Here is a 22,854-nt window from a genome sequence, read left to right on the forward strand (position 1 = left end):
CACAGACCTGGCTGCAGGATGGCAGCAGACAGACAGCAGCTTTCTCAGACACAGAGCAGGGCGCGCACTGCACACACACACCACACACATACACGCACACCACACACACGGCATCACAGCGGCCTACTAAGCCTCTCCTGGCAGCGCAGCGCTGTGGTCTGTGAACACTCCTGAAGACACCAGGCATTAATGAGCCACACGCAGTAGCACATCACTAATGATTATGGACTCACTGTGCATCAACACACAAACTATTTACTAACGGTAGGAGTAATCATTGGATTGGCTGAGGCATTGTGGATCACATTGAAGAAGGATGAGAAAACAATTAACATGGAACTCCACCGGGATAGGACAATTAACATGGAACTCCACCGGGATAGGACGATTAACATGGAACTCCACCAGGATAGGACAATAAACATGGAACTCCACCGGGATAGGACAATTAACATGGAACTCCACCGGGATAGGACAATTAACATGGAACTCCACCGGGATAGGACGATTAACATGGAACTCCACCGGGATAGGACGATTAACATGGAACTCCACCGGGATAGGACAATTAACGTGGAACTCCACCGGGATAGGACAATTAACGTGGAACTCCACCGGGATAGGACAATTAACGTGGAACTCCACCGGGATAGGACAATTAACATGGAACTCCACCGGGATAGGACAATTAACGTGGAACTCCACCGGGATAGGACAATTAACGTGGAACTCCACCGGGATAGGACAATTAACATGGAACTCCACCGGGATAGGACAATTAACATGGAACTCCACCGGGATAGGACGATTAACATGGAACTCCACCGGGATAGGACGATTAACATGGAACTCAGTGGAGGCTGCTAAGGTCTGGTTCTAGTTAGTTACTCTCTAAGGTCCGGTTCTAGTTAGTTACTCTCTAAGGTCCGGTTCTAGTTAGTTACTCTCTAAGGTCCGGTTCTAGTTAGTTACTCTCTAAGGTCCGGTTCTAGTTAGTTACTCTCTAAGGTCCGGTTCTAGTTAGTTACTCTCTAAGGTCCGGTTCTAGTTAGTTACTCTCTAAGGTCCGGTTCTAGTTAGTTACTCTCTAAGGTCCGGTTCTAGTTAGTTACTCTCTAAGGTCCGGTTCTAGTTAGTTACTCTCTAAGGTCCGGTTCTAGTTAGTTACTCTCTAAGGTCCGGTTCTAGTTAGTTACTCTCTAAGGTCCGGTTCTAGTTAGTTACTCTCTAAGGTCCGGTTCTAGTTAGTTACTCTCTAAGGTCCGGTTCTAGTTAGTTACTCTCTAAGGTCCGGTTCTAGTTAGTTACTCTCTAAGGTCCGGTTCTAGTTAGTTACTCTCTAAGGTCCGGTTCTAGTTAGTTACTCTCTAAGGTCCGGTTCTAGTTAGTTACTCTCTAAGGTCCGGTTCTAGTTAGTTACTCTCTAAGGTCTGGTTCTAGTTAGTTACTCTCTAAGGTCCGGTTCTAGTTAGTTACTCTCTAAGGTCTGGTTCTAGTTAAATCAAATAAAATGTTATTAGTCACATGTGCCGAATACAACAGGTGTAGTAGACCTCACAGTGAAATGCTGAATACAACAGGTGTAGTAGACCTCACAGTGAAATGCTGAATACAACAGGTGTAGGTAGACCTTACAGTGAAATGCTGAATACAACAGGTGTAGTAGACCTCACAGTGAAATGCTGAATACAACAGGTGTAGTAGACCTTACAGTGAAATGCTGAATACAACAGGTGTAGTAGACCTCACAGTGAAATGCTGAATACAACAGGTGTAGTAGACCTCACAGTGAAATGCTGAATACAACAGGTGTAGTAGACCTTACAGTGAAATGCTGAATACAACAGGTGTAGTAGACCTTACAGTGAAATGCTGAATACAACAGGTGTAGTAGACCTCACAGTGAAATGCTGAATACAACAGGTGTAGTAGACCTTACAGTGAAATGCTGAATACAACAGGTGTAGTAGACCTTACAGTGAAATGCTGAATACAACAGGTGTAGTAGACCTTACAGTGAAATGCTGAATACAACAGGTGTAGTAGACCTTACAGTGAAATGCTTACTTACGAGCCCCCAACCAACAGTGCAGTTTAAAAAAATAAGGATAAGAAGAGATAAAAGTAACAAGTATTTAAAGAGCAGTGCCTTAGACCGCTGAGTCACTCGGGAGCCCTTTAAGACATGGTCAGTCAATCCGGAAAATGTCAAGAACTTTTAAAGTTTTTTCAAGTGCAGTCGCAAAAACCATCACGCACTCTGATGAAACTGGCTCTCATGAGGACCGCCACAGGAATGGAAGACCCAGAGTTACCTCTGCTGCAGAGGATAAGTTCATTAGAGTTACCAGCCTCAGAAATTGCAGCCCAAATAAATGCTTCACAGAGTTCAAGTAACAGACACATCTCAACATCAACTGTTCAGAGGAGACTGAGTGAATCAGGCCTTCATGGTCGAATTGCTGCAAAGAAAAAGGACACTAATAAGAAGGGACTTGTTGGGCCAAGAAACACGACATTAGATGTACATCAGACCGGTGGAAATCTGTCCTTTGGTCTGGTGAGTCCAGATTTGATATTTTTTGTTCCAACAACCGTGTCTTTGTGAGATGCAGAGTAGGTAAACGGATTACCTCCGCATTATGTGGTTCCCATCGTGAAGCATGGAGGAGGAGGTGTGATGGTGCTTTGCTGGTGACACTGTCTGTGATTTATTTAGAATTCAAGGCACACTTAACCAGCATGGCTACCACAGCATTCTGCAGGGATACGCCATCCCTTCTGGTTTACGCTTAGTGGGACTATAATTTGTTTTTCAACAGGACAATAACCCAACACACCTCCAGGCTGTGTAAGGGCTATTTGACCAAGAAGGAGAGTTCTGCATCAGATGACCTGGCCTCCACAATAACTTGATCTCAACCCAACTGAGTTGGTTTGGAATGAGTTGGACTGCAGAGTGAAGGAAAAGCATTGTCCTAATAAATCAAATACCCCAATACAAATGATTACATTTAGTCTGTTTTATAAATAGTATTTTAAAAACATGTCATGTACACGAACTCCAGACCGTGCATGTGTATCGTTACAGAGCAGACGACATCATCCTGTCCCGTGTAAACAAACAGAGAACAAGCAGGGTGTTACGCACTCCTCTAGGAAGAGGGAACGCCACACAGGGCTCTAACCCTCCCTTGAGGTTCTTTAGAGAGCAGCCAGGAAGTGAGAGAAGAAGAGAGGTCCAGTAGAGTAGCAGGATGAAAGACTGAATGTCACTGAAGAGGTACATTCAGAAAAACTTACCTATGTGAAAGAGAGTCTATGATTTAGAGGAGCAGAGGAACACAAAGTCGGAGTCTGAGCTTGATAAAGAGAAGCTATGATAGAGGAACAGAGGAACAAAGTCGGAGTCTGTGCTTGATAAAGAGAGTCTATGATAGAGGAACAGAGGAACAAAGTCGGAGTCTGTGCTTGATAAAGAGAAGCTATGATAGAGGAACAGAGGAACAAAGTCGGAGTCTGTGCTTGATAAAGAGAAGCTATGATAGAGGAACAGAGGAACAAAGTCGGAGTCTGTGCTTGATAAAGAGAGGCTATGATAGAGGAACACAAGGTCATATCTGATGACATGGAGTCTGAGCTTGATAAACATATCAAGAATCTCGTGGACCAGTTTCATGGTCTTAGTAGCCTCAAACACAGAGAACGTGTCTATGAATTGGCACATCAAAACAACAGCCCCGTCCCAGACAACTTGTAAAGAAATGGAAGGGTAAGTCAATTTATCAAATTTATTTATAAAGCCATTTTTACATCAGCAGATGTGACAAAGTGCTATACAGAAACCCCAACCTAAAACCCCAAACCGCAAGCAATACAGATTATACCGAACAGAGACCTCTATACTGAGTGTACAAAACATTAAGAACACCTTCCTAATATTGAGTTGCTACCCCCCCTTTTGCCCTCAATTCATCAGGACATGGGACTTTACAAGGTGTCGACAGCGTTCCACAGGGATGCTGGCCCATGTTGATGCCAATGCTTCCCACAGTTGTGTTAAGTTGGCTGGATGTCCTTTGGGTGGTGGACCATTCTTAATAAACACGGGAAACTGTTGAGCATGAAAAACCCAGCAGCGTTGCAGTTCTTGACCCAAACCGGTGCGCCTGGCACCTATTACCATACCCCGTTCAAAGGCACTTAATTATTTTGTCTTGCCCATTCACCTTCTGAATGACAAACATACACAATCCATGTCTCAAGACTTAAAAATCCTTCTTTAACCCGTCTCCTCCCGTTCATCTACACTGATTGAAGTGGATTTAACAAGTGACACCAATAAGGGATCATATCATTCACCTGGTCAGTCTATGTCATGGAAAGGGAAGGTGTTCCTAATGTTTTGCACACTCAGTGTATTGACGCTTTTCATTACATCACATTTTAAAACAATGATACATAATCATCTTTTAAGATTATCTCTGCATTGAGATTTCTCTTTCCAATCCTCTATTTGATTAACATTTATAAAAACATATTTTTTTTATTTTTTATTGCTTACACAAAAAGGTATTTATGATCTATAGAAAACTTAATGTTCCCACTGTAGCTCAGTTGGTAGAGCATGGTGCTTGCAACACCAGGGTTGTGGGTTCGATTCCCACGGGGGGCCAGTATTTAAAAATGTAATAAAATGTATGCACTCTACTGTAAGTCGCTCTGGATAAGAGCGTCTGCTAAATGACTAAAATGTAAAAATGTTTAAAAAAAATTTACTTCCCCCACAGTGCACCATTCTACTGAGCCTATCTGTATCGATTCGATTCTCTAGCTCCACTCCTCGGCGGTTTACAAAAATATTTTTAAAAAGTGGCATGTTTTACCGCCTGTTGTTGTTTTGAATTCCAGATTGCCCCTTTAAGATTTATAGAGAACTGAAGTGTCCTTGTCACTATTCTGACTTAGCAGTGGTTTCCTGGAATAGATCAGGGATGTTGAGCTGTGTTTTAGACACGGCTAGCGCAGGATACAGTGGTTCACTGAACCTCTGTTTGAAACAATGGAGCGAGCTCAGAGCGCCCCCTTGTGCCACTTTATAGAACGTCAGGCTACCCTCCTCGAAATCCAGCAACACCCCTACCCGCTCCAGCCCGTCGACCTCCACAGGGACAGACACCTTCAGAATCAGAACGAGAGAGAAAACTTTTATTGCAACGCAGCAAAAATGTTCCTAGGAATTTCTCGTTGTTGTTGATGTACATAGAAGCATCCACAGAGATCTGATTCAATTCTATATGTAACTGTATGGAAGCATCCACAGAGATCTGATTCAATTCTATATGTAACTGTATGGAAGCATCCACAGAGATCTGATTCAATTCTATATGTAACTGTATGGAAGCGTCCACATCAACGATCACATCCACATACCTTGTCGTGCAGGGCTTCTATCTTCCCCTTTTCACTCAGCAGGCACCAAGAATAGGGGTTGAAGCCGATGCGGCAGGTGTCTTTCTGGCCCTTACGGCCGATCTGACCCTCGCAGACTCCCACCTGTAGACAAGCGCAATGGACTATGACAACGCTGTACCAGGCACGGGGGCATTGGATTTAGCTAAATAGTGCCAATAAAAAAGGGTTTCCAAAAATGGAAAATCAATGATGTACTCTTGACAGGGCTTAGTTAATGCAATAGGGATGGGAAAATGTTGTTGATGTGTTACTAGCTATATGCTATGTGATGTTTCACCTTAATAAAATTATTAAAGAATTACTATAAAGTATAATCTCCTAAGAGTAATCTGCCTGTCTATAAACTCTGACCTTAAAACGGTACACCCTCTGACCTTTAAACGGTACATCCTCTGACCTCTTACCTTCCATTTGCCCTCGTCTTCCTCCACCTCCACCTCCCAGTAAGCACGGCCTCCCTCCAGGGGTTTAGAGGCCAGGACCTGGGGGAAGGAGCTAAAGCGAGCCCCCTGCTCCGGGTAGGCCTGCTGGACTTCGCTGTAAGACACCTTCCTGTTCTCCTCAGAGATGAGCAGCTTGGGGTGGGCTGTGTCCGGGTCCAGACGGGGGCTGGTGCCATCTGCACAGAACACACACACACACACACACACACACACACACACACACACACGAGGGGCATGAGCAAAAGAGGTTTGTCAGTCAAAAACTACCCATAGTCATAGTCATTGTGTCTAACAGAACTTGTCTGGTGCTGTGATTTCTATAGACAGGCAGATTTTGAATGGTTCCGGGTGGCAGATCACTAACCCTCATGCCTTACCTAAACCCTAATGTTAATCCTAACCTTAACCTATTTTAATACCCTTGGTTGAATATCCACTTCCTTTTGAGTAGGGAGCTGGTATGGTGTAGGGTAGAATTTCCCAAAGTAGGGGGGGGGGGGGGGGGGGTCGCCTGATTTTTAAAATGGGATCGCGAGAGAAACTCTGAAATAAAATTGTGCTTGGTTTCTAGAACGTCAGTCACGTCTGACAGCCTCTAGACTGGGTTGGAAATCAACAGAGACGTCAGTCACGTCTGACAGCCTCTAGACTGGGTTGGAAATCAACAGAGACGTCAGTCACGTCTGACAGCCTCTAGACTGGGTTGGAAATCAACAGAGACGTCAGTCACGTCTGACAGCCTCTAGACTGGGTTGGAAATCAACAGAGCACTTTCTCTTTTCTTCATACAAATGTGGCTCAATCTTTTGAACGTTTTTTTTTAAACTACAACATGTTATGACCCCGTCACTGACAGATAAGACTCTCACGAACACGTTATGTGTCTTCAGTCTCTTTCTACAGGGACCAAGCCACGAAGGACTCATTAGAACAGAGTGGACAAGACCAGGCACTAAATCAGACTAGGGGGTGAAAAGATCATGAATTATGTTATTTTCTACATAGAAAATCATGCAAAAATTATTTGCCTTATCTTCTGAACTTGCCTATACCTTTTCTGATGCATTTCAGTCACTTCCTTCCAATTGAAATACTGTCAAGTTCTGTCAGGCTGATTTGTAATATATGGTCATAGCCCAATTTTAAAAAGTAAACATTGGCGGTTGATTTACGTCACTTTTTTCACAAGTTCGGGGGTCGCGTATTTTATGGGTCACAGGCCCAAAAGGTTTGGGACCCCTTGGTGTAGGTACTGTATGAGATGGGGGGGGGGGGGGTCACTTACAGAGCAGCCTGAAGGGGTCCCGGTCAGGCAGGGAGATGACCACTGAGACCAGCCGCCTCTCAGTCCACTGCTGTAGGCATCCCAGCCTGGCCCTGTCCACCTCCTCTGGAACCTCCAGCTCCTCCACAGAACAGCTCTCTGACACGCTGGAGGGGGACGAGAGAGGATTTTTTATTTATTTATTTTATTTATTTCACCTTTATTTATTATTTTTATTATTATTTTTTTATTTATTTATTATTATTATTTATTCACAGGATATGAGGTTTACTCTCAATACAGGCTGTTATACTAATACTAAGAAACCATAATACAACAATCTTTATTCTGTAAATATACCGGAAACTAACTACAGCATCCGTTCTCACACTCACACACCTCCGCCCCTAACTACAGCATCCGTCACCACGCCTCCACCACACTCCCGCTAACTACAGCATCCGTACACGTCCACCAACTCGCCCTACACTCACAGCACTCCCCGTAACACGTCACAACGCTAACTACAGCATCCGTACACGTCATAACGCTAACTACAGCATCCGTACACGTCACAATGCTAACTACAGCATCCAACGCTAACTACAGCATCTGTACACGTCACAATGCTAACTACAGCATCCAACGCTAACGACAGCATCCGAAACACGTCACAATGCTAACTACAGCATCCGTAACACGTCACAATGCTAACTACAGCATCCGTACACGTCACAACGCTAACTACAGCATCCGTACACGTCACAATGCTAACTACAGCATCCGTACACGTCACAACGCTAACTACAGCATCCGTACACGTCACAACGCTAACTACAGCATCCGTACACGTCACAACGCTAACTACAGCATCCGTACACGTCACAACGCTAACTACAGCATCCGTACACGTCACAACGCTAACTACAGCATCCGTACACGTCACAATGCTAACTACAGCATCCAACGCTAACTACAGCATCTGTACAAGTCACAATGCTAACTACAGCATCCGTACACGTCACAATGCTAACTACAGCATCCGTACACGTCACAATGCTAACTACAGCATCCGTAACACATCACAATGCTAACTACAGCATCCGTAACACATCACAATGCTAACTACAGCATCCGTACACGTCACAACGCTAACTACAGCATCCAACGCTAACTACAGCATCTGTACAAGTCACAATGCTAACTACAGCATCCGTACACGTCACAACGCTAACTACAGCATCCGTAACACGTCACAATGCTAACTACAGCATCTGTACAAGTCACAATGCTAACTACAGCATCCGTACACGTCACAATGCTAACTACAGCATCCGTACACGTCACAATGCTAACTACAGCATCCGTACACGTCACAATGCTAACTACAGCATCCGTACACGTCACAACGCTAACTACAGCATCCGTAACACGTCACAATGCTAACTACAGCATCTGTACAAGTCACAATGCTAACTACAGCATCCGTACACGTCACAATGCTAACTACAGCATCCGTACACGTCACAATGCTAACTGCAGCATCCGTAACACGTCACAACGCTAACTACAGCATCCGTACACGTCACAACGCTAACTACAGCATCCAACGCTAACTACAGCATCTGTACAAGTCACAATGCTACGACGGTGAATGCGGGCTGATCACCAGAAAAACATAGCATACATATTTTCACCAAGGCAATAAATCTGTAGGAGGATGTTGGGGAATAGTGGTCTGAGAAATGTATAAAATGATTCTATACTTATTTAAGAGAGCTCAGACAAGGTTTTTCCTACTTAACATACTGACTCGTTTCTGCTGACTTGGTAGGACATAACTTTTCTAGCTATTCAGAAGCTTTACTTCTTTCTTAAATTTCACTTCTCTAAACTTTTGTTTCTTTCTTAGAAACTATATGAGAATTAGCCTATCGTCATGTATAATAGTTGCTTACCTTTTGGTTATCTTACTGTACTCCTGTCAAGAACAAAAGAAAAGACAGGAAAACATGGGTCCCGGGTGACCATCGTCACGACAACAAGAGACAAGCCACTGTTACATGTATTTAAGTGCGGTACGCACGCAAACGCTTTCCTTATAGTAGTACCCTTTAGTATGTGCCCTATGTTCCTACAGGAACTAAGAAGAATAAGTAAGTACCATGATGAAGGACTGTTCCTGTACTCGTGCGACGCCCCGGGTGTCAGCCAGAGCCTCCAGAGTATGAAGACCCCGTTGGAGGGAGGAGAGGGTTTCCTGGAGCTGGGTCAGCTCTTCCTCCAGTCCCCCCACCGCCCTGCTCTCCTCCTGGGTACACACACACACACACACACACACACACACACACACACACACACACACACACACACACACACATACACACATATATATATAATAAAACTACGTTTTAAGTGAGAAGTAGGCATTGGTCTGAGGCCGAAAAATAAAAGGAAATTCACATGAGCACCACAATGCAGTTTGAGAAGATTTTGAATCCTAAGCAACCTGCATACACATTGTTAGAAGTACAATAGACCAACATAGCTACTGTAGTAGGTCAAAGCTGTGTGCTGGAATACCTTACTAGAGAATGGGTGGAGTAGACATTGTAGTGCTCATGTGAATTTCCTTTCTTTTCTTCAGACCAATGCTTACTTCTCACTTAAAATGTTGCTTACTTCTCACTTAAAATGTATATATATATATATTTTTTTAAATTGTTATGGTTTTTACACTTGAATAAGATTTTCTGTTAAAATGTGCATTTATACAAGATTTCCGCCTGAAAAGCCAGAGCTGTGCCACTGGAATGGCCTTGCATAGCAGAGTTGTTGACAAATACCCAACGCCTGGCAGAGCGGTTCCTTTGGGACTGTTAAATCAGCACACATTTGCATTAAAATGTCAAGAAGACAGGAGAAGCAGCGTACTGGAATGTATTACGGATGTTAGAAACTGGGGAGTTTTTTTTCTGATGCTACCAAGCATGCATCTGCAGTCAGTGTATAACTGAGGCTCTGTTTACATGTAATGTTTAGCTAGCCATTTGAAGATTGGGGAAGGCCCTTTCCTGTTTCATCATGACAATGCCCCCGCGCGCTTAGCGAGGTCCATATAGAAATGGTTTGTCGAGGTCGGCGTGGAAGAACTTGACTGGCCTGCACAGAGCCCTGACCTCAACCCCATCGAACACCTTTGGGATTAATTGGAACGCCGACTGCAAGCCAGGCCTAAATCGCCAAACATCAGTCCCCGCAGCAATGTTCCAACATCTAATGGAAAGCCTTTCCCAGAAGAGTGGAGGCTGCTATAGCAACAAAGGGGGAGGACCAACACCATATGAATGCCCATGATTGTGGAATGAGATGTTCGACGAGCAGGTGTCCACATACTTTTGGTCATTTAATATTAGCTGTGTTGTTGCCGAGCAACCGAGTTGAGACCCAGTGTTAGAACTGAACTTCAGCTAAAAAAAAAATATGTTAGCATTGTCAGAAATGCTACAAATAGGTAGCACATCTTCAGTTCTTAATGGACAGAAATGAGCACGTGAGAGAGATAAATTATACATTTAATGAAACTGTTGCCCCTACAAACTTTTTCAGTCCGAAAGGTGGCAAGTCGATGGTCACTTTATGGACACCTAGATATTGAGCTAAGTCAGGGCAAGACATTGTCTTTTTTACCTAATGCTAACGACCTTGTTGAAAATCCAGTATGTGGGTCTAGGTAACATCCGAACGGTAATGTCCACCTCATAACGAGAGGCAGGGAGCGTGCTGTGGACCTCCAATCAGGACGATTTCCACTTGTCACAGACATTGGTGTCATATTGGCTTAGATGTGATAGTAGGGAGATTTGAATTTAACACTAAGCTTCAATCAAAGCCTACTATTATTATTGAGCCAGTCTGCACGACAACAGTGTTACTACTTAAAGTACAGCCCATGTTTTTGTTCCAGCCCTGCACCGACACCTGATTCACCCCTCACTCTTTTAACGCAGTCGCAATTAAGGCTTTGTTTCAGCTTTAAGGTTAGGTTAGGTTAGGTTAGGTTAGGTTAGGTTAGGCTAGGCTAGGCTAGGCTAGGTTAGGTTAGGCTAGGCTAGGCTAGGTTAGGTTTTCATATCCTACTAGAATACATGCATTGCAGGTTACAGCCCACATCATTTACATTTTTGTCATTTAGCAGACACTCTTATCCAGAGCGACTTAAAGAAGTGAATGCATACATTTCATACATTTTTTTTCTCCGTACTGGTCCCCCCCGCGGGAACCGAACCCACAACCCTGGCGTTGCAAACACCATGCTCTACCAACTGAGCCACACGGGACCAACATCAGTTGACTTCAAGCACCGGTTTCATCATTTTTTTTTTTTAGGCTCGAGTTGAGACGGTTCTCTTCCTTATTTACCCGAGTCACACACAGCAGGGCCGTGGCCTCCTCCTCCTGCAGGGCCTGGCGCATGGTCTCGTACTGCTGCTGCACCCCCGCACGCGCGCCACCTAGCACCACCTGGGGAGAGGAGGAAATCGGGGTTGACATAGTGACTTGTATGTAGAAATAGTTGTATCCAAACGCCTGACGTAGAGACACAGCCAGTGACGTAGTGTGTCTAATGCATGGAGCATCATGGACCCCCCCCCCCCATTCTACGCTGCTGCTACTCTGTTTATTATCTATGCATAGTCACTTTAAAACTCTACCAACATGTACATATTACCTCAATTACCTCGACACTGCTGCCCCCACACGTTGCCTCTGTACCGGTACCCCCTGTATATAGCCTCCACATTGACTCTGTACCGTAACACCCTGTATATAGCCTCCACATTGACTCTGTACCGGTACCCCCTGTATATAGCCTCCACACTGACTCTGTACCGGTACCCCCTGTATATAGCCTCCACATTGACTCTGTACCGTAACACCCTGTATATAGCCTCCACATTGACTCTGTACCGTAACACCCTGTATATAGCCTCCACATTGACTCTGTACCGGTACCCCCTGTATATAGCCTCCACATTGACTCTGTACCGGTACCCCCTGTATATAGCCTCCACATTGACTCTGTACCGGTAACACCCTGTATATAGCCTCCACATTGACTCTGTACCGGTACCCCCTGTATATAGCCTCCACATTGACTCTGTATCGGTAACACCCTGTATATAGCCTCCACACTGACTCTGTACCGGTACCCCCTGTATATAGCCTCCACGTTGACTCTGGACCGGCACCCCCTGTATATAGCCTCCACGTTGACTCTGGACCGGTACCCCCTGTATATAGCCTCCACATTGACACCTATACCGGTACCCCCTGTATATAGCCTCCACGTTGACTCTGGACCGGTACCCCCTGTATATAGCCTCCACGTTGACTCTGGACCGGTACCCCCTGTATATAGCCTCCACATTGACTCTGTACCGGTACCCCCTGTATATAGCCTCCACATTGACTCTGTATCGGTACCCCCTGTATATAGCCTCCACATTGACTCTGTACCGGTACACCCTGTATATAGCCTCCACATTGTCTCTGTACCGGTACCCCCTGTATATAGCCTCCACATTGACTCTGTACCGGTACCCCCTGTATATAGCCTCCACATTGACTCTGTACCGGTACCCCCTGTATATAGCCTCCACATTGACTCTGTACCGTAACACCCTGTATATAGCCTCCACATTGACTCTGTACCGGTAACACCCTGTATATAGCCTCCACATTGACTCTGTACCGGTACCCCCTGTATATAGCCTCCACACTGACTCTGTACCGGTACCTCCTGTATATAGCCTCCACATTGACTCTGTACCGTAACACCCTGTATATAGCCTCCACATTGACTCTGTATCGTAACACCCTGTATATACCCTCCACACTGACTCTGTACCGGTACCCCCTGTATATAGCCTCCACGTTGACTCTGGACCGGTACCCCTGTATATAGCCTCCACGTTGACTCTGGACCGGTACCCCCTGTATATAGCCTCCACATTGACTCTATACCGGTACCCCCTGTATATAGCCTCCACGTTGACTCTGGACCGGTACCCCCTGTATATAGCCTCCACGTTGACTCTGGACCGGTACCCCCTGTATATAGCCTCCACATTGACTCTGTACCGGTAACCCCTGTATATAGCCTCCACATTGACTCTGGACCGGTACCCCCTGTATATAGCCTCCACATTGTCTCTGTACCGGTACCCCCTGTATATAGCCTCCACATTGACTCTGTACCGGTACCCCCTGTATATAGCCTCCACATTGACTCTGTACCGGTACCCCCTGTATATAGCCTCCACATTGACTCTGTACCGGTACCCCCTGTATATAGCCTCCACATTGACTCTGTACCGTAACACCCTGTATATAGCCTCCACATTGACTCTGTACCGGTACCACCCTGTATATAGCCTCCACATTGTCTCTGTACCGGTACCCCCTGTATATAGCCTCGCTATTGTTATCTTACTGCTGCTGATAAATTATTTGTTACTTTTATTATCAATTTTTTACTTAATACTTTCTTAAAACGGCATTGTTGGTTAAGGGCTTTGTAAGTAAGCATTTCACTGTAAAGGTCTACACCTGTTGTATTTGGTTACATGTGACAAATAACATTTGATTTGATTTAGAGGGATATATATACACATTAGGCTTTTGCGTCAGGTCAGACCTAAAAATACCTGGTCCAACTGAGGTCCTGTCTTCTTACCTGGAATCTCTGCTTCTTCTCTGTCATCTCAGCCACTCTGCTCATTAAAGACTGTTCTGTTTCCTGCATCTTCTTCATTTCCTGCTTCAGGTTCCCCTGCGAGACAAAAACATAGTGACATCATCCTGCCATCAATAGAAAACGTGTTTTAGTTCTGTGAAACCTGTATTTATACTATAACACATGTGATGTGGTTATTCACCACCAACGATACTTAGACAACATTAATACTACGGCTCATACAGCTGGGATGTAATCAGGTATTGTTGTTGTGTGTTTGGTAAATAGTCAGGTAATCACCCTCAGCTCCCTCTCGGCCTCTCTGATGCTAACACAAGCGTGGTCCCGGTGCGACCCGATCACGGTACAGACGGTACAGACACACACACCACACTGACGGCAGTAGATTCGGTTCATCTCCTGGTGTTCTGGGCACCTGATGACGACAATGTAAGTTGTACTTCAGCTTGTTGCTGTCAGTTGTTTAATGATTTGTCAAATAATCAATTAAATAAAACAAAAATCATCAACTTTACTGAAATGTTGAAACACAAAGTATTTATAAGAATTCCAAGACTTTACTGCAAATACCGCCCCAAAGTTGTTAGGAATTTGATTTAGTGGAGCTCAGAAAAGGAAATTCACATGAGCACCATGATGCCGTTTGAGAAGGTTTGAACACAAACAAAAACAATGCCTACACATATACATTCATGTGCATAGCAACAACAGACAACCCACATGGTAGAACAGTTTTTTAAAAAATCTGTAAAAGTGCCAAACACCATCAACATACATTTCCTCTCTCCTCGACCCCCTTATCATCCAATCGGTTTTGAGGAGGAGGATGATGATGATGATGATGATACAAGGAAATTCAATTGAGATTCTCTCCAAATAAAAGTGAAACCTTTACCTCCAGGGTGAGGTGTCCTCCACAGGGGGTACCAGGGTGTGGCTCTGGAAGACAGGGGACTCCAGGTGGGGCCGGAGGTGATCGGAGCACATGGAGGCTCCACACACCAGGCAGGTCTTCACCGCAGGGAGAGAGCCCTGGCTGGGGCAGTAGTGGCAGGGTAGGAAGGTCTCCCTAGACGTTTGGCGAGCCAGGCTGGTAGGCAGGTTGTTGGCAGCACGGGTAGGAGAGGTAAGGGTGCCGATTCGACCAGGGGATCTGTTGGAGATCTCTGGAAGTGGCTCCCTCTCAGCTTCAACAGGATTCTCCTTAGTAGGGGTGACTAAACGGAAATGGGTTGTAAGGGTCGTTTCAGCAGGATTCTTGGCGGGTGTGTGGGGTTGTCTTGCAGGCGGTGGGTCCAGTTCAACGGTGGCGATTCTTCTTGGCGATGTGTTGTTCATGTTACTTGCTGCTGCGTCAGGTGATTTTCTAGGGTCATTCAGGGGTTCTGTTGCAGCAGGGGGTTCGCCCAGCTCAATGGGTGGGTCTCTCCTAGGCGACCTAGACCTATCACGTGTCAGGTCCGGACCTCTGGCGGCGACGGACGCAGTACTGGACGGTTTGGTTGCTACGGAGAATGGTGCTTCTGGCACCTCCTCCTCACTGGACAGCTCGACGTCAGACGACGTGTTCCGATTGGCTGAAGAGGAGGAAGAGGAAGTGGTGGGTCTCTTACGGTCACCAGAATGTCCCCTGGAGTGGGAGGAAGAGGAGCTGCCAGTGGCTTGTCTCTTGTTGTCGTGACGACGGCCTCCTGGGACAGGAGAACTGGCTGGTCTCTTCGCCAACAGATGTTTGGACAGAGAGATGGAGGTTCTCTTCCCAAGGGTCCAGCCCACTGGATTGATCTCAATGACATCCTCTTCATTGGCTCTGCTTTCTATACCCAACAATACATACATAACACAAATTAGTAGTGATTAGGCCTATTTAGGATACATCAAAAGGACACAAAAAAACTAGCTAAAATGAAATTGTATTTGTCACAGCACAGAATACAACAGGTGTAGCTTTTACCACGACATGCTTGCTTACAAACCCTTCCCAATGACGCAGAATATCATAAATATCATATTATCTTAAGATATAATCAATCGACCTTATTCTAAGGCAAGTCAATAGACTTCAGTACTCTTTGACCTGTGTCGTTACTCGTGTGCGTCAGTCAATAATAGCCTAAAATGCCGTTGTTAATGTTTCTATCAAAGCCAAGTCATCATCACCGTAATAAAACAATGTGTTAACCAAGTGTTATTTTGTTTACTGTAGGCCATGTACATTTACACATGTACATCTCTCCCAGAAGTAGCCTACCTTTAGAAATGTTCGTTCCCATGTCTAGCCAGCCAATCTGGGGTGTATTTATTACGTTTTGGAACGGAAACCGTTTACCGTTTAAGAACCTAACGGAACGAAGCGTGGGAGGGAGGGAAGGAGGGACCTATCAGAATTTGTCCAATCGAAATTCTCATTTTCGTTGCAAAATATTTTCCGGTTTGAAGTAAACGGTTTGTGATGCAACGCGTTTTGTAACAGACGAAACGTTTTGTAACAGAATCTGCGTAATGAATAAACCCCCTTGTAATCCTTGTCCCCAGCCTATTTGCGCATGGGCAGAACTGTGTGGTGAATATGGGAAGTTACCTGTGCGTGTACATGCAAGCGCTTCATCTCGCCAAGGACTTGCGGTAGTGTCTCTCTTAAACCCAAACGGTAACGTGCTGTACTCCTCCCTGCACTCGGGGCAGAAGTACGGACCCGTGGGCGAACTGCTCCATAACTCCTGTATACAGCAATAGCAGAAAACATGTTGGCATCTCAGCGCGGTCGGACTCCGACATTTACGGTGGCACAAAGGACACACCGAGGGCTCGCAGTCCGGGGTCGGCATCGACTGACCCATTTTGCCCAATAAAATAACGTATATGTTAGTTTTTTGTTGTTGTTGTGTGTGTGTCAACAACACGACAGACTAGACCGCCAGGAAACGAAACTGTAAAATTAGGAGGAGCCAAGTGTTTGAATTACGTACCCAGTGTCGTCCTCCCACTGCGCCCTACTCGTAAAGATACACTGAAACTATATCTGGTCTGACCCCTAAACATGTAGCTCGTTAGGTCTACAGATCAAACCGGGCAGTGGCCCGGGCTACTGTCATCATTTGTAGAAAACAAATACATGAGGAAAAATAATGCGTACTTGTTTCCCGATCCAGCAGTTTCCTGGATTGCTATGATTGTAAGGCACCCAAGGGGTTAAAAACATACTGGCCTCTCTCTCACCATTTTGACTTCACATGAAATACATTTGGAATGGCTTGTAACATAGATTGTGGGAAGTTAATCTCTGAACATAGGCCTACTTTAACCTTTAAATTATTTCTTAATCTGATTTACTGAACAATAACATTACGTGTTCTGTGTTTCATTCAGAGTTTAAATTCTCCAAGATGGTCTAGGCTTTTGGAGCTCAGACCTGCGTTAATACATTCAGAAATAGATAGGCCGCGTTTTGAAGTGTCTGTCCTATAGCAGGCCGCGTTTTGACGTGTCTGTCCAATAGCAGGCCGCGTTTTGACGTGTCTGTCCAATAGCAGGCCGCGTTTTGAAGTGTCTGTCCTATAGCAGGCCGCGTTTTGACGTGTCTGTCCAATAGCAGGCCGCGTTTTGACGTGTCTGTCCAATAGCAGGCCGCGTTTTGACGTGTCTGTCCAATAGCAGGCCGCGTTTTGACGTGTCTGTCCAATAGCAGGCCGTGTTTTGAAGTGTCTGTCCAATAGCAGGCCGTGTTTTGACGTGTCTGTCCAATAGCAGGCCGCGTTTTGACGTGTCTGTCCAATAGCAGGCCGTGTTTTGACGTCTCTGTCCTATAGCAGGCCGTGTTTTGACGTGTCTGTCCAATAGCAGGCCGTGTTTTGAAGTGTCTGTCCAATAGCAGGCCGTGTTTTGACGTGTCTGTCCAATAGCAGGCCGTGTTTTGAAGTGTCTGTCCAATAGCAGGCCGTGTTTTGAAGTGTCTGTCCTATAGCAGGCCGTGTTTTGAAGTGTGTCCAATAGCAGGCTGTGTTTTGAAGTGTGTCCAATAGCATGCCGTGTTTTGAAGTGTCTGTCCAAAAGCAGGCCGTGTTTTGACGTGTCTGTCCAATAGCAGGCCGTGTTTTGACGTGTCTATCCTATAGCAGGCCGTGTTTTGACGTGTCTGTCCAATAGCAGGCTGTGTTTTGAAGTGTCTGTCCAATAGCAGGCTGTGTTTTGACGTGTCTGTCCAATAGCAGGCCGTGTTTTGAAGTGTCTGTCCAATAGCAGGCTGTGTTTTGAAGTGTCTGTCCTATAGCAGGCCGTGTTTTGAAGTGTCTGTCCAATAGCAGGCCGTGTTTTGACGTGTCTGTCCTATAGCAGGCCGTGTTTTGAAGTGTCTGTCCAATAGCAGGCCGTGTTTTGACGTGTCTGTCCAATAGCAGGCTGTGTTTTGACGTGTCTGTCCAATAGCATGCCATGTTTTGAAGTGTCTGTCCAATAGCAGGCTGTGTTTTGAAGTGTCTGTCCTATAGCAGGCCGTGTTTTGAAGTGTCTGTCCAATAGCAGGCCGTGTTTTGAAGTGTCTGTCCAATAGCAGGCCGTGTTTTGAAGTGTCTGTCCTATAGCATGCCATGTTTTGAAGTGTCTGTCCAATAGCAGGCTGTGTTTTGAAGTGTCTGTCCTATAGCAGGCCGTGTTTTGAAGTGTCTGTCCAATAGCAGGCCGTGTTTTGAAGTGTCTGTCCAATAGCAGGCGTGTTTTGAAGTGTCTGTCCTATAGCAGGCAGTGTTTTGACGTGTCTGTCCAATAGCAGGCCGTGTTTTGAAGTGTCTGTCCAATAGCAGGCCGTGTTTTGAAGTGTCTGTCCAATAGCAGCCTTTTTCCAAACTGGGTCCTGGGGATCCCAAGTGGTGAACATTTAGTTTTTTGCCGTAGCGCTACTCAGCTGACTTAAAATAATCAATTCATCATCAAGCTTTGATTATTTGAATCAGCTGTGGTTTGTGTAGTTCTAGGTAAAAAAAAAACCAAAATGTTCATCCAGTCCCACTCATGCTGAGGTTTTTCTGAGTGTACTGATATATAAAAGTATCACGGCCATTTTTAGAAAGAAAACAGTTTATATGCGAATTGTGCCTATTGTTCACACACGTGCCCTCTTATTGGCTGGAATGGTCCCACCTGATCTTGCCTCTTCCTGACTGCCTTCCATGTTTTAAAACATTTTATATTTCGTGGTTAAAGCTGCGACACACTGGTCTGGACAGGAGGCCTTTTGGAAATGCAGCATTTGCTTAGAAATGGAGCCGACACATTGATTGGTTCTCTCAACAACAACAACAACATCAACATCAACAACAACATCAACAACAACAACAAGGACTTTGTGTTATCCAGATTAACTCATAGGTCCCACTCACCCATGCGGGCGCGTTAAAACAGGAAGCACTAATAAAGCATTATAATGGCAGAGGTTTTCAACCACGACACCTCTAACAAATTACAACTGACAGAATATGAATGTTCTAAATAAAAGCCAGTTTCTCCCTGATGATAAAAGAAGATGGAAACACGCCGTGCTGATACAGAACCTGGTATTCCCAGGGAGTCGTCGGGCAAGTACTGACCAAACCCAACCCTGCTTAGCAGCTGAGATCGGGCGTATTCAGGCTAGTATGGCCCGTAAGCAAAGGAGTAACTCTTGCTACACGATAAAAAGTTGATGAGCCTCTGGAATAGACCTTTTCCAGTTCCTCTCTTTGTCCCTTTATTTAACTAGGCAAGTCAGTTAAGAACAAATTCTTATTTTCAATGACGGCCTACCAAAAGGTTAAAATGCCTCCTGCGGGGACAGGGGCCTGGGATAAATAAAAAATATAGGACAAAACACACATCACGACAAGAGAGACAACACTACATAAAGAGAGACCTAAGACAACAACATAGCATGGCTGCAACACATAACAACACAGCATGGTAGCAACACAGCATGACAACAACATGGTAGCAACACAACATGGTAGCAACACAACATGGTAGAAGCACAAAACAGGGTGCAAACATTGGGCACAGACAACAGCACAAAGGACAACAAAACATCACACAAATTGAAATGTCTTTCAATATTGGCATTACAGAAATATTTATACAGAGATTGACAGCTTCTAGTGTAAAAAAAAAAAGCCTATTGAATAATGACTTCAGACAAATACATCAGATAACATGGACTGCCACTCATACAGATAACGGACTGCCACTCATACAGATAACGGACTGCCACTCATACAGGTAACGGACTGCCACTCATACAGATAACATGAACTGCCACTCATACAGATAACATGAACTGCCACTCATACAGATAACATGGACTGCCACTCATACAGATAACGGACTGCCACTCATACAGGTAACATGGACTGCCACTCATACAGGTAACATGGACTGCCACTCATACAGATAACATGGACTGCCACTCATACAGATAACATGGACTGCCACTCATACAGATAACATGGACTGCCACTCATACAGATAACGTACTGCCACTCATACAGATAACATGGACTGCCACTCATACAGATAACGTGGACTGCCACTCATACAGGTAACATGGACTGCCACTCATACAGGTAACATGGACTGCCACTCATACAGATAACATGGACTGCCACTCATACAGATAACGGACTGCCACTCATACAGGTAACATGGACTGCCACTCATACAGGTAAAGTTAACAGTACATGACTTACGCACATTTCAGAGTTCATACTGTATATTGTTATTGTGTATATATTTCCAATCATAACTATTTTCATTAAACAACTTTATTACTTAGATATTTGTGGATATTTTTGTTTAGGAGAGCTTACAAGTAATAATTTCACTGTACCATTTACACCCTTTGTCCTGTGCACGTGACAAATAAACGTTGATTTGATGTTGAACTCACCATTCATATCAGCTGTCATAGTCAATATAATAGGTGACTGACGACTAACACTATCTGGTTATCATTGACATTGAGATTAATTACCTGTAATATCCATCATGATTCTAATATAATAACCATCCTGTTAACTTGATCTGGTTATTATTCACAACGGCAGGGGGTGCACCGTTCCTGGAGGTACTGCAATACCAGGTCGATGCGTGGAGTGGACGGAGCAAGCCCCTATTCTAGGCAGCCGGGACCACAGGCCGGGACCACTCCGTAGGCCGGGACCTCTCCGTAGGCCGCCCTGTCGGTCTAGCTCTCACTGCAGTCCAGTGCCATGTGTAACCGATGTGAAATGGCTAGTTAATTAGCGGTGGTGCGCGCTAATAGCGTTTCAATCGGTGATGTCACTCGCTCTGAGACTTGAAGTGGTTGTTCCCCTTGCGTTGCAAGGCTTTTGTGGCGCGATGGGTAACGATGCTTCGTGGGGTGTCAGTTGTTGATGTGTGCAGAGGGCCCCTGGTTCGAGCCCAGGTTGGGGCGAAGAGAGGGACGGAACCTACACTGTTACACATGGACATCTTTGAAGTTTGGCCTCTAGTAATTTAGGAGGGCAACTTTATAAAGGCCTCCTCACAATGGCCTTATCATACAAGGCTCTATAGACAGATTTAAAGATACATAGGCTATTTTTGCGTTGATGGTGTATGTATTGAAGTCAACTGGGGCGGCAGGTAGCCTAGTGGTTAGAGCGTTGGACTAGTAACTGAAAGGTTGCTAGATTGAATCCCCGAGCTGACGAGGTAAAAATCTGTCGTTCTGCCCCTGAACAAGGCAGTTAACCCACTGTTCCTAGGCCGTCATTATAAATAAGAATTTGTTCTTAACTGACTTGCCTAGTTAAATATATTTTTTAAAGTGGTTCAACATTCAAATGCATTTTAATTGACCACATAGTGCAGCTTGGACAAGGAGACGGTCGGTGGAAGTCTGGCGCCACCAAGTGGACAATTATTTTAGTTCCCTTGTGGCAGCAGTGTTGCTTCCAGAGATAGTTTATAAAAGATAAAATCTTACGTTAGTTTTATTATCTGCAAATTGTTTCTCCCACCCGTATTTGATAGATTATTATTCCAATTTATCTGTAAATCTGGTTTTAACTCAATAAGGATTTGTCTCGTTTCCGATTGGAGGAGGGTGGATGACCACGTGATTTCGGATCCTACCAAAGTGTTACTTTGTAACAGTGAAAAGTGTATTTTCCCGACGTTGATCAAATCCCAATCTATGCAGCATGTTTTACCAGCATCATCTTTGATATCTGGTGTAAAGTTTACAGAGCTCATTTTGGTGTACCCGTTATCGGATTTGACGTGTCCGAGAACGGCACCTTCCTCCCGAAAGCATTGCGGTATCGCTTCTCGGCCTTTTGGCTAAGATCAAGTGTAGTATCTGTTCTTATCAGTTTAATATCTGATACGTCCCCTATCTGGGGACCATATATTAAATTGATTTTTGGAATAGGGAGATGGAATAGGGGCTTGCTCCGTCCACTCCACGCATCGACCTGGTATTGCAGTACCTCCAGGAACGGTGCACCCCCTGCCGTTGTGAATATAAACCGGGTCAAGTTAACAGGATAGTTTGTAATCTGGTGACTCTGCACTCCCAGAGCAAGAGAGAATAGATGTTTTGTTGCATTTCATTTGAAAACAGCTCCTTTTCTTTTTGAAGTTTTGTTGCATTTCCTTTGAAAACAGCATCATCTAGTCCCGTGTGGCTCAGTTGGTAGAGCATGGTGTTTGCAACGCCAGGGTCGTGGGTTCGATTCCCACGGGGGACCAGTACAAAAAAAAATGCATGAAATGTATGCACTCACTACTGTAAGTCGCTCTGGATAAGAGCGTCTGCTAAATGACTAAAAATGTAAAAATCTATATTTTTGTACATCATTTTATACACATAAACACGGCATAAAGGCGTCAAAAACAATTTGTTTAGATTTATTGGGTGACTG

The 22,854-nt window shown here is 44.8% G+C and overlaps 1 protein-coding gene and 1 non-coding gene across 3 annotated transcripts; one reads left to right on the top strand and one right to left on the bottom strand.

Moving 5' to 3' along the window:
• Window positions 1–3,777: 3,777 nt before the first annotated feature.
• si:dkey-29p10.4 (tripartite motif-containing protein 14) lies at window positions 3,778–16,886 on the bottom strand. Of its 2 annotated transcripts, none has more exons than XM_014125946.3 (11): window positions 16,524–16,886; window positions 14,838–15,759; window positions 14,222–14,357; window positions 13,922–14,017; window positions 11,605–11,706; window positions 9,347–9,493; window positions 9,141–9,163; window positions 7,204–7,349; window positions 5,880–6,094; window positions 5,434–5,556; window positions 3,778–5,179 (listed from the first exon to the last, which is right to left on the bottom strand). In XM_014125946.3, the coding sequence occupies exons 1-11, from the start codon at window positions 16,780–16,782 to the stop codon at window positions 4,955–4,957; spliced, it is 2,394 nt and encodes a 797-aa protein (XP_013981421.3). In that variant the 5' UTR covers window positions 16,783–16,886; the 3' UTR covers window positions 3,778–4,954. The 2 variants fall into 2 exon arrangements, with proteins under 2 accessions (XP_013981421.3, XP_013981422.3); XM_014125947.3 differs by lacking the exon at window positions 16,524–16,886 and adding an exon at window positions 16,194–16,416.
• A 5,364-nt stretch (window positions 16,887–22,250) lies between these two features.
• LOC123724693 (U2 spliceosomal RNA) lies at window positions 22,251–22,441 on the top strand. Its single transcript, XR_006757234.1, has one exon. It is a non-coding gene; the product is annotated as a U2 spliceosomal RNA (small nuclear RNA).
• The last annotated feature ends 413 nt before the right edge of the window (window positions 22,442–22,854 follow it).

The sequence above is a fragment of the Salmo salar genome, chromosome 10, assembly GCF_965601325.2.
Source record: "Salmo salar chromosome 10, fSalSal1, whole genome shotgun sequence".
NCBI classification, from domain to species: domain Eukaryota; kingdom Metazoa; phylum Chordata; class Actinopteri; order Salmoniformes; family Salmonidae; genus Salmo; species Salmo salar.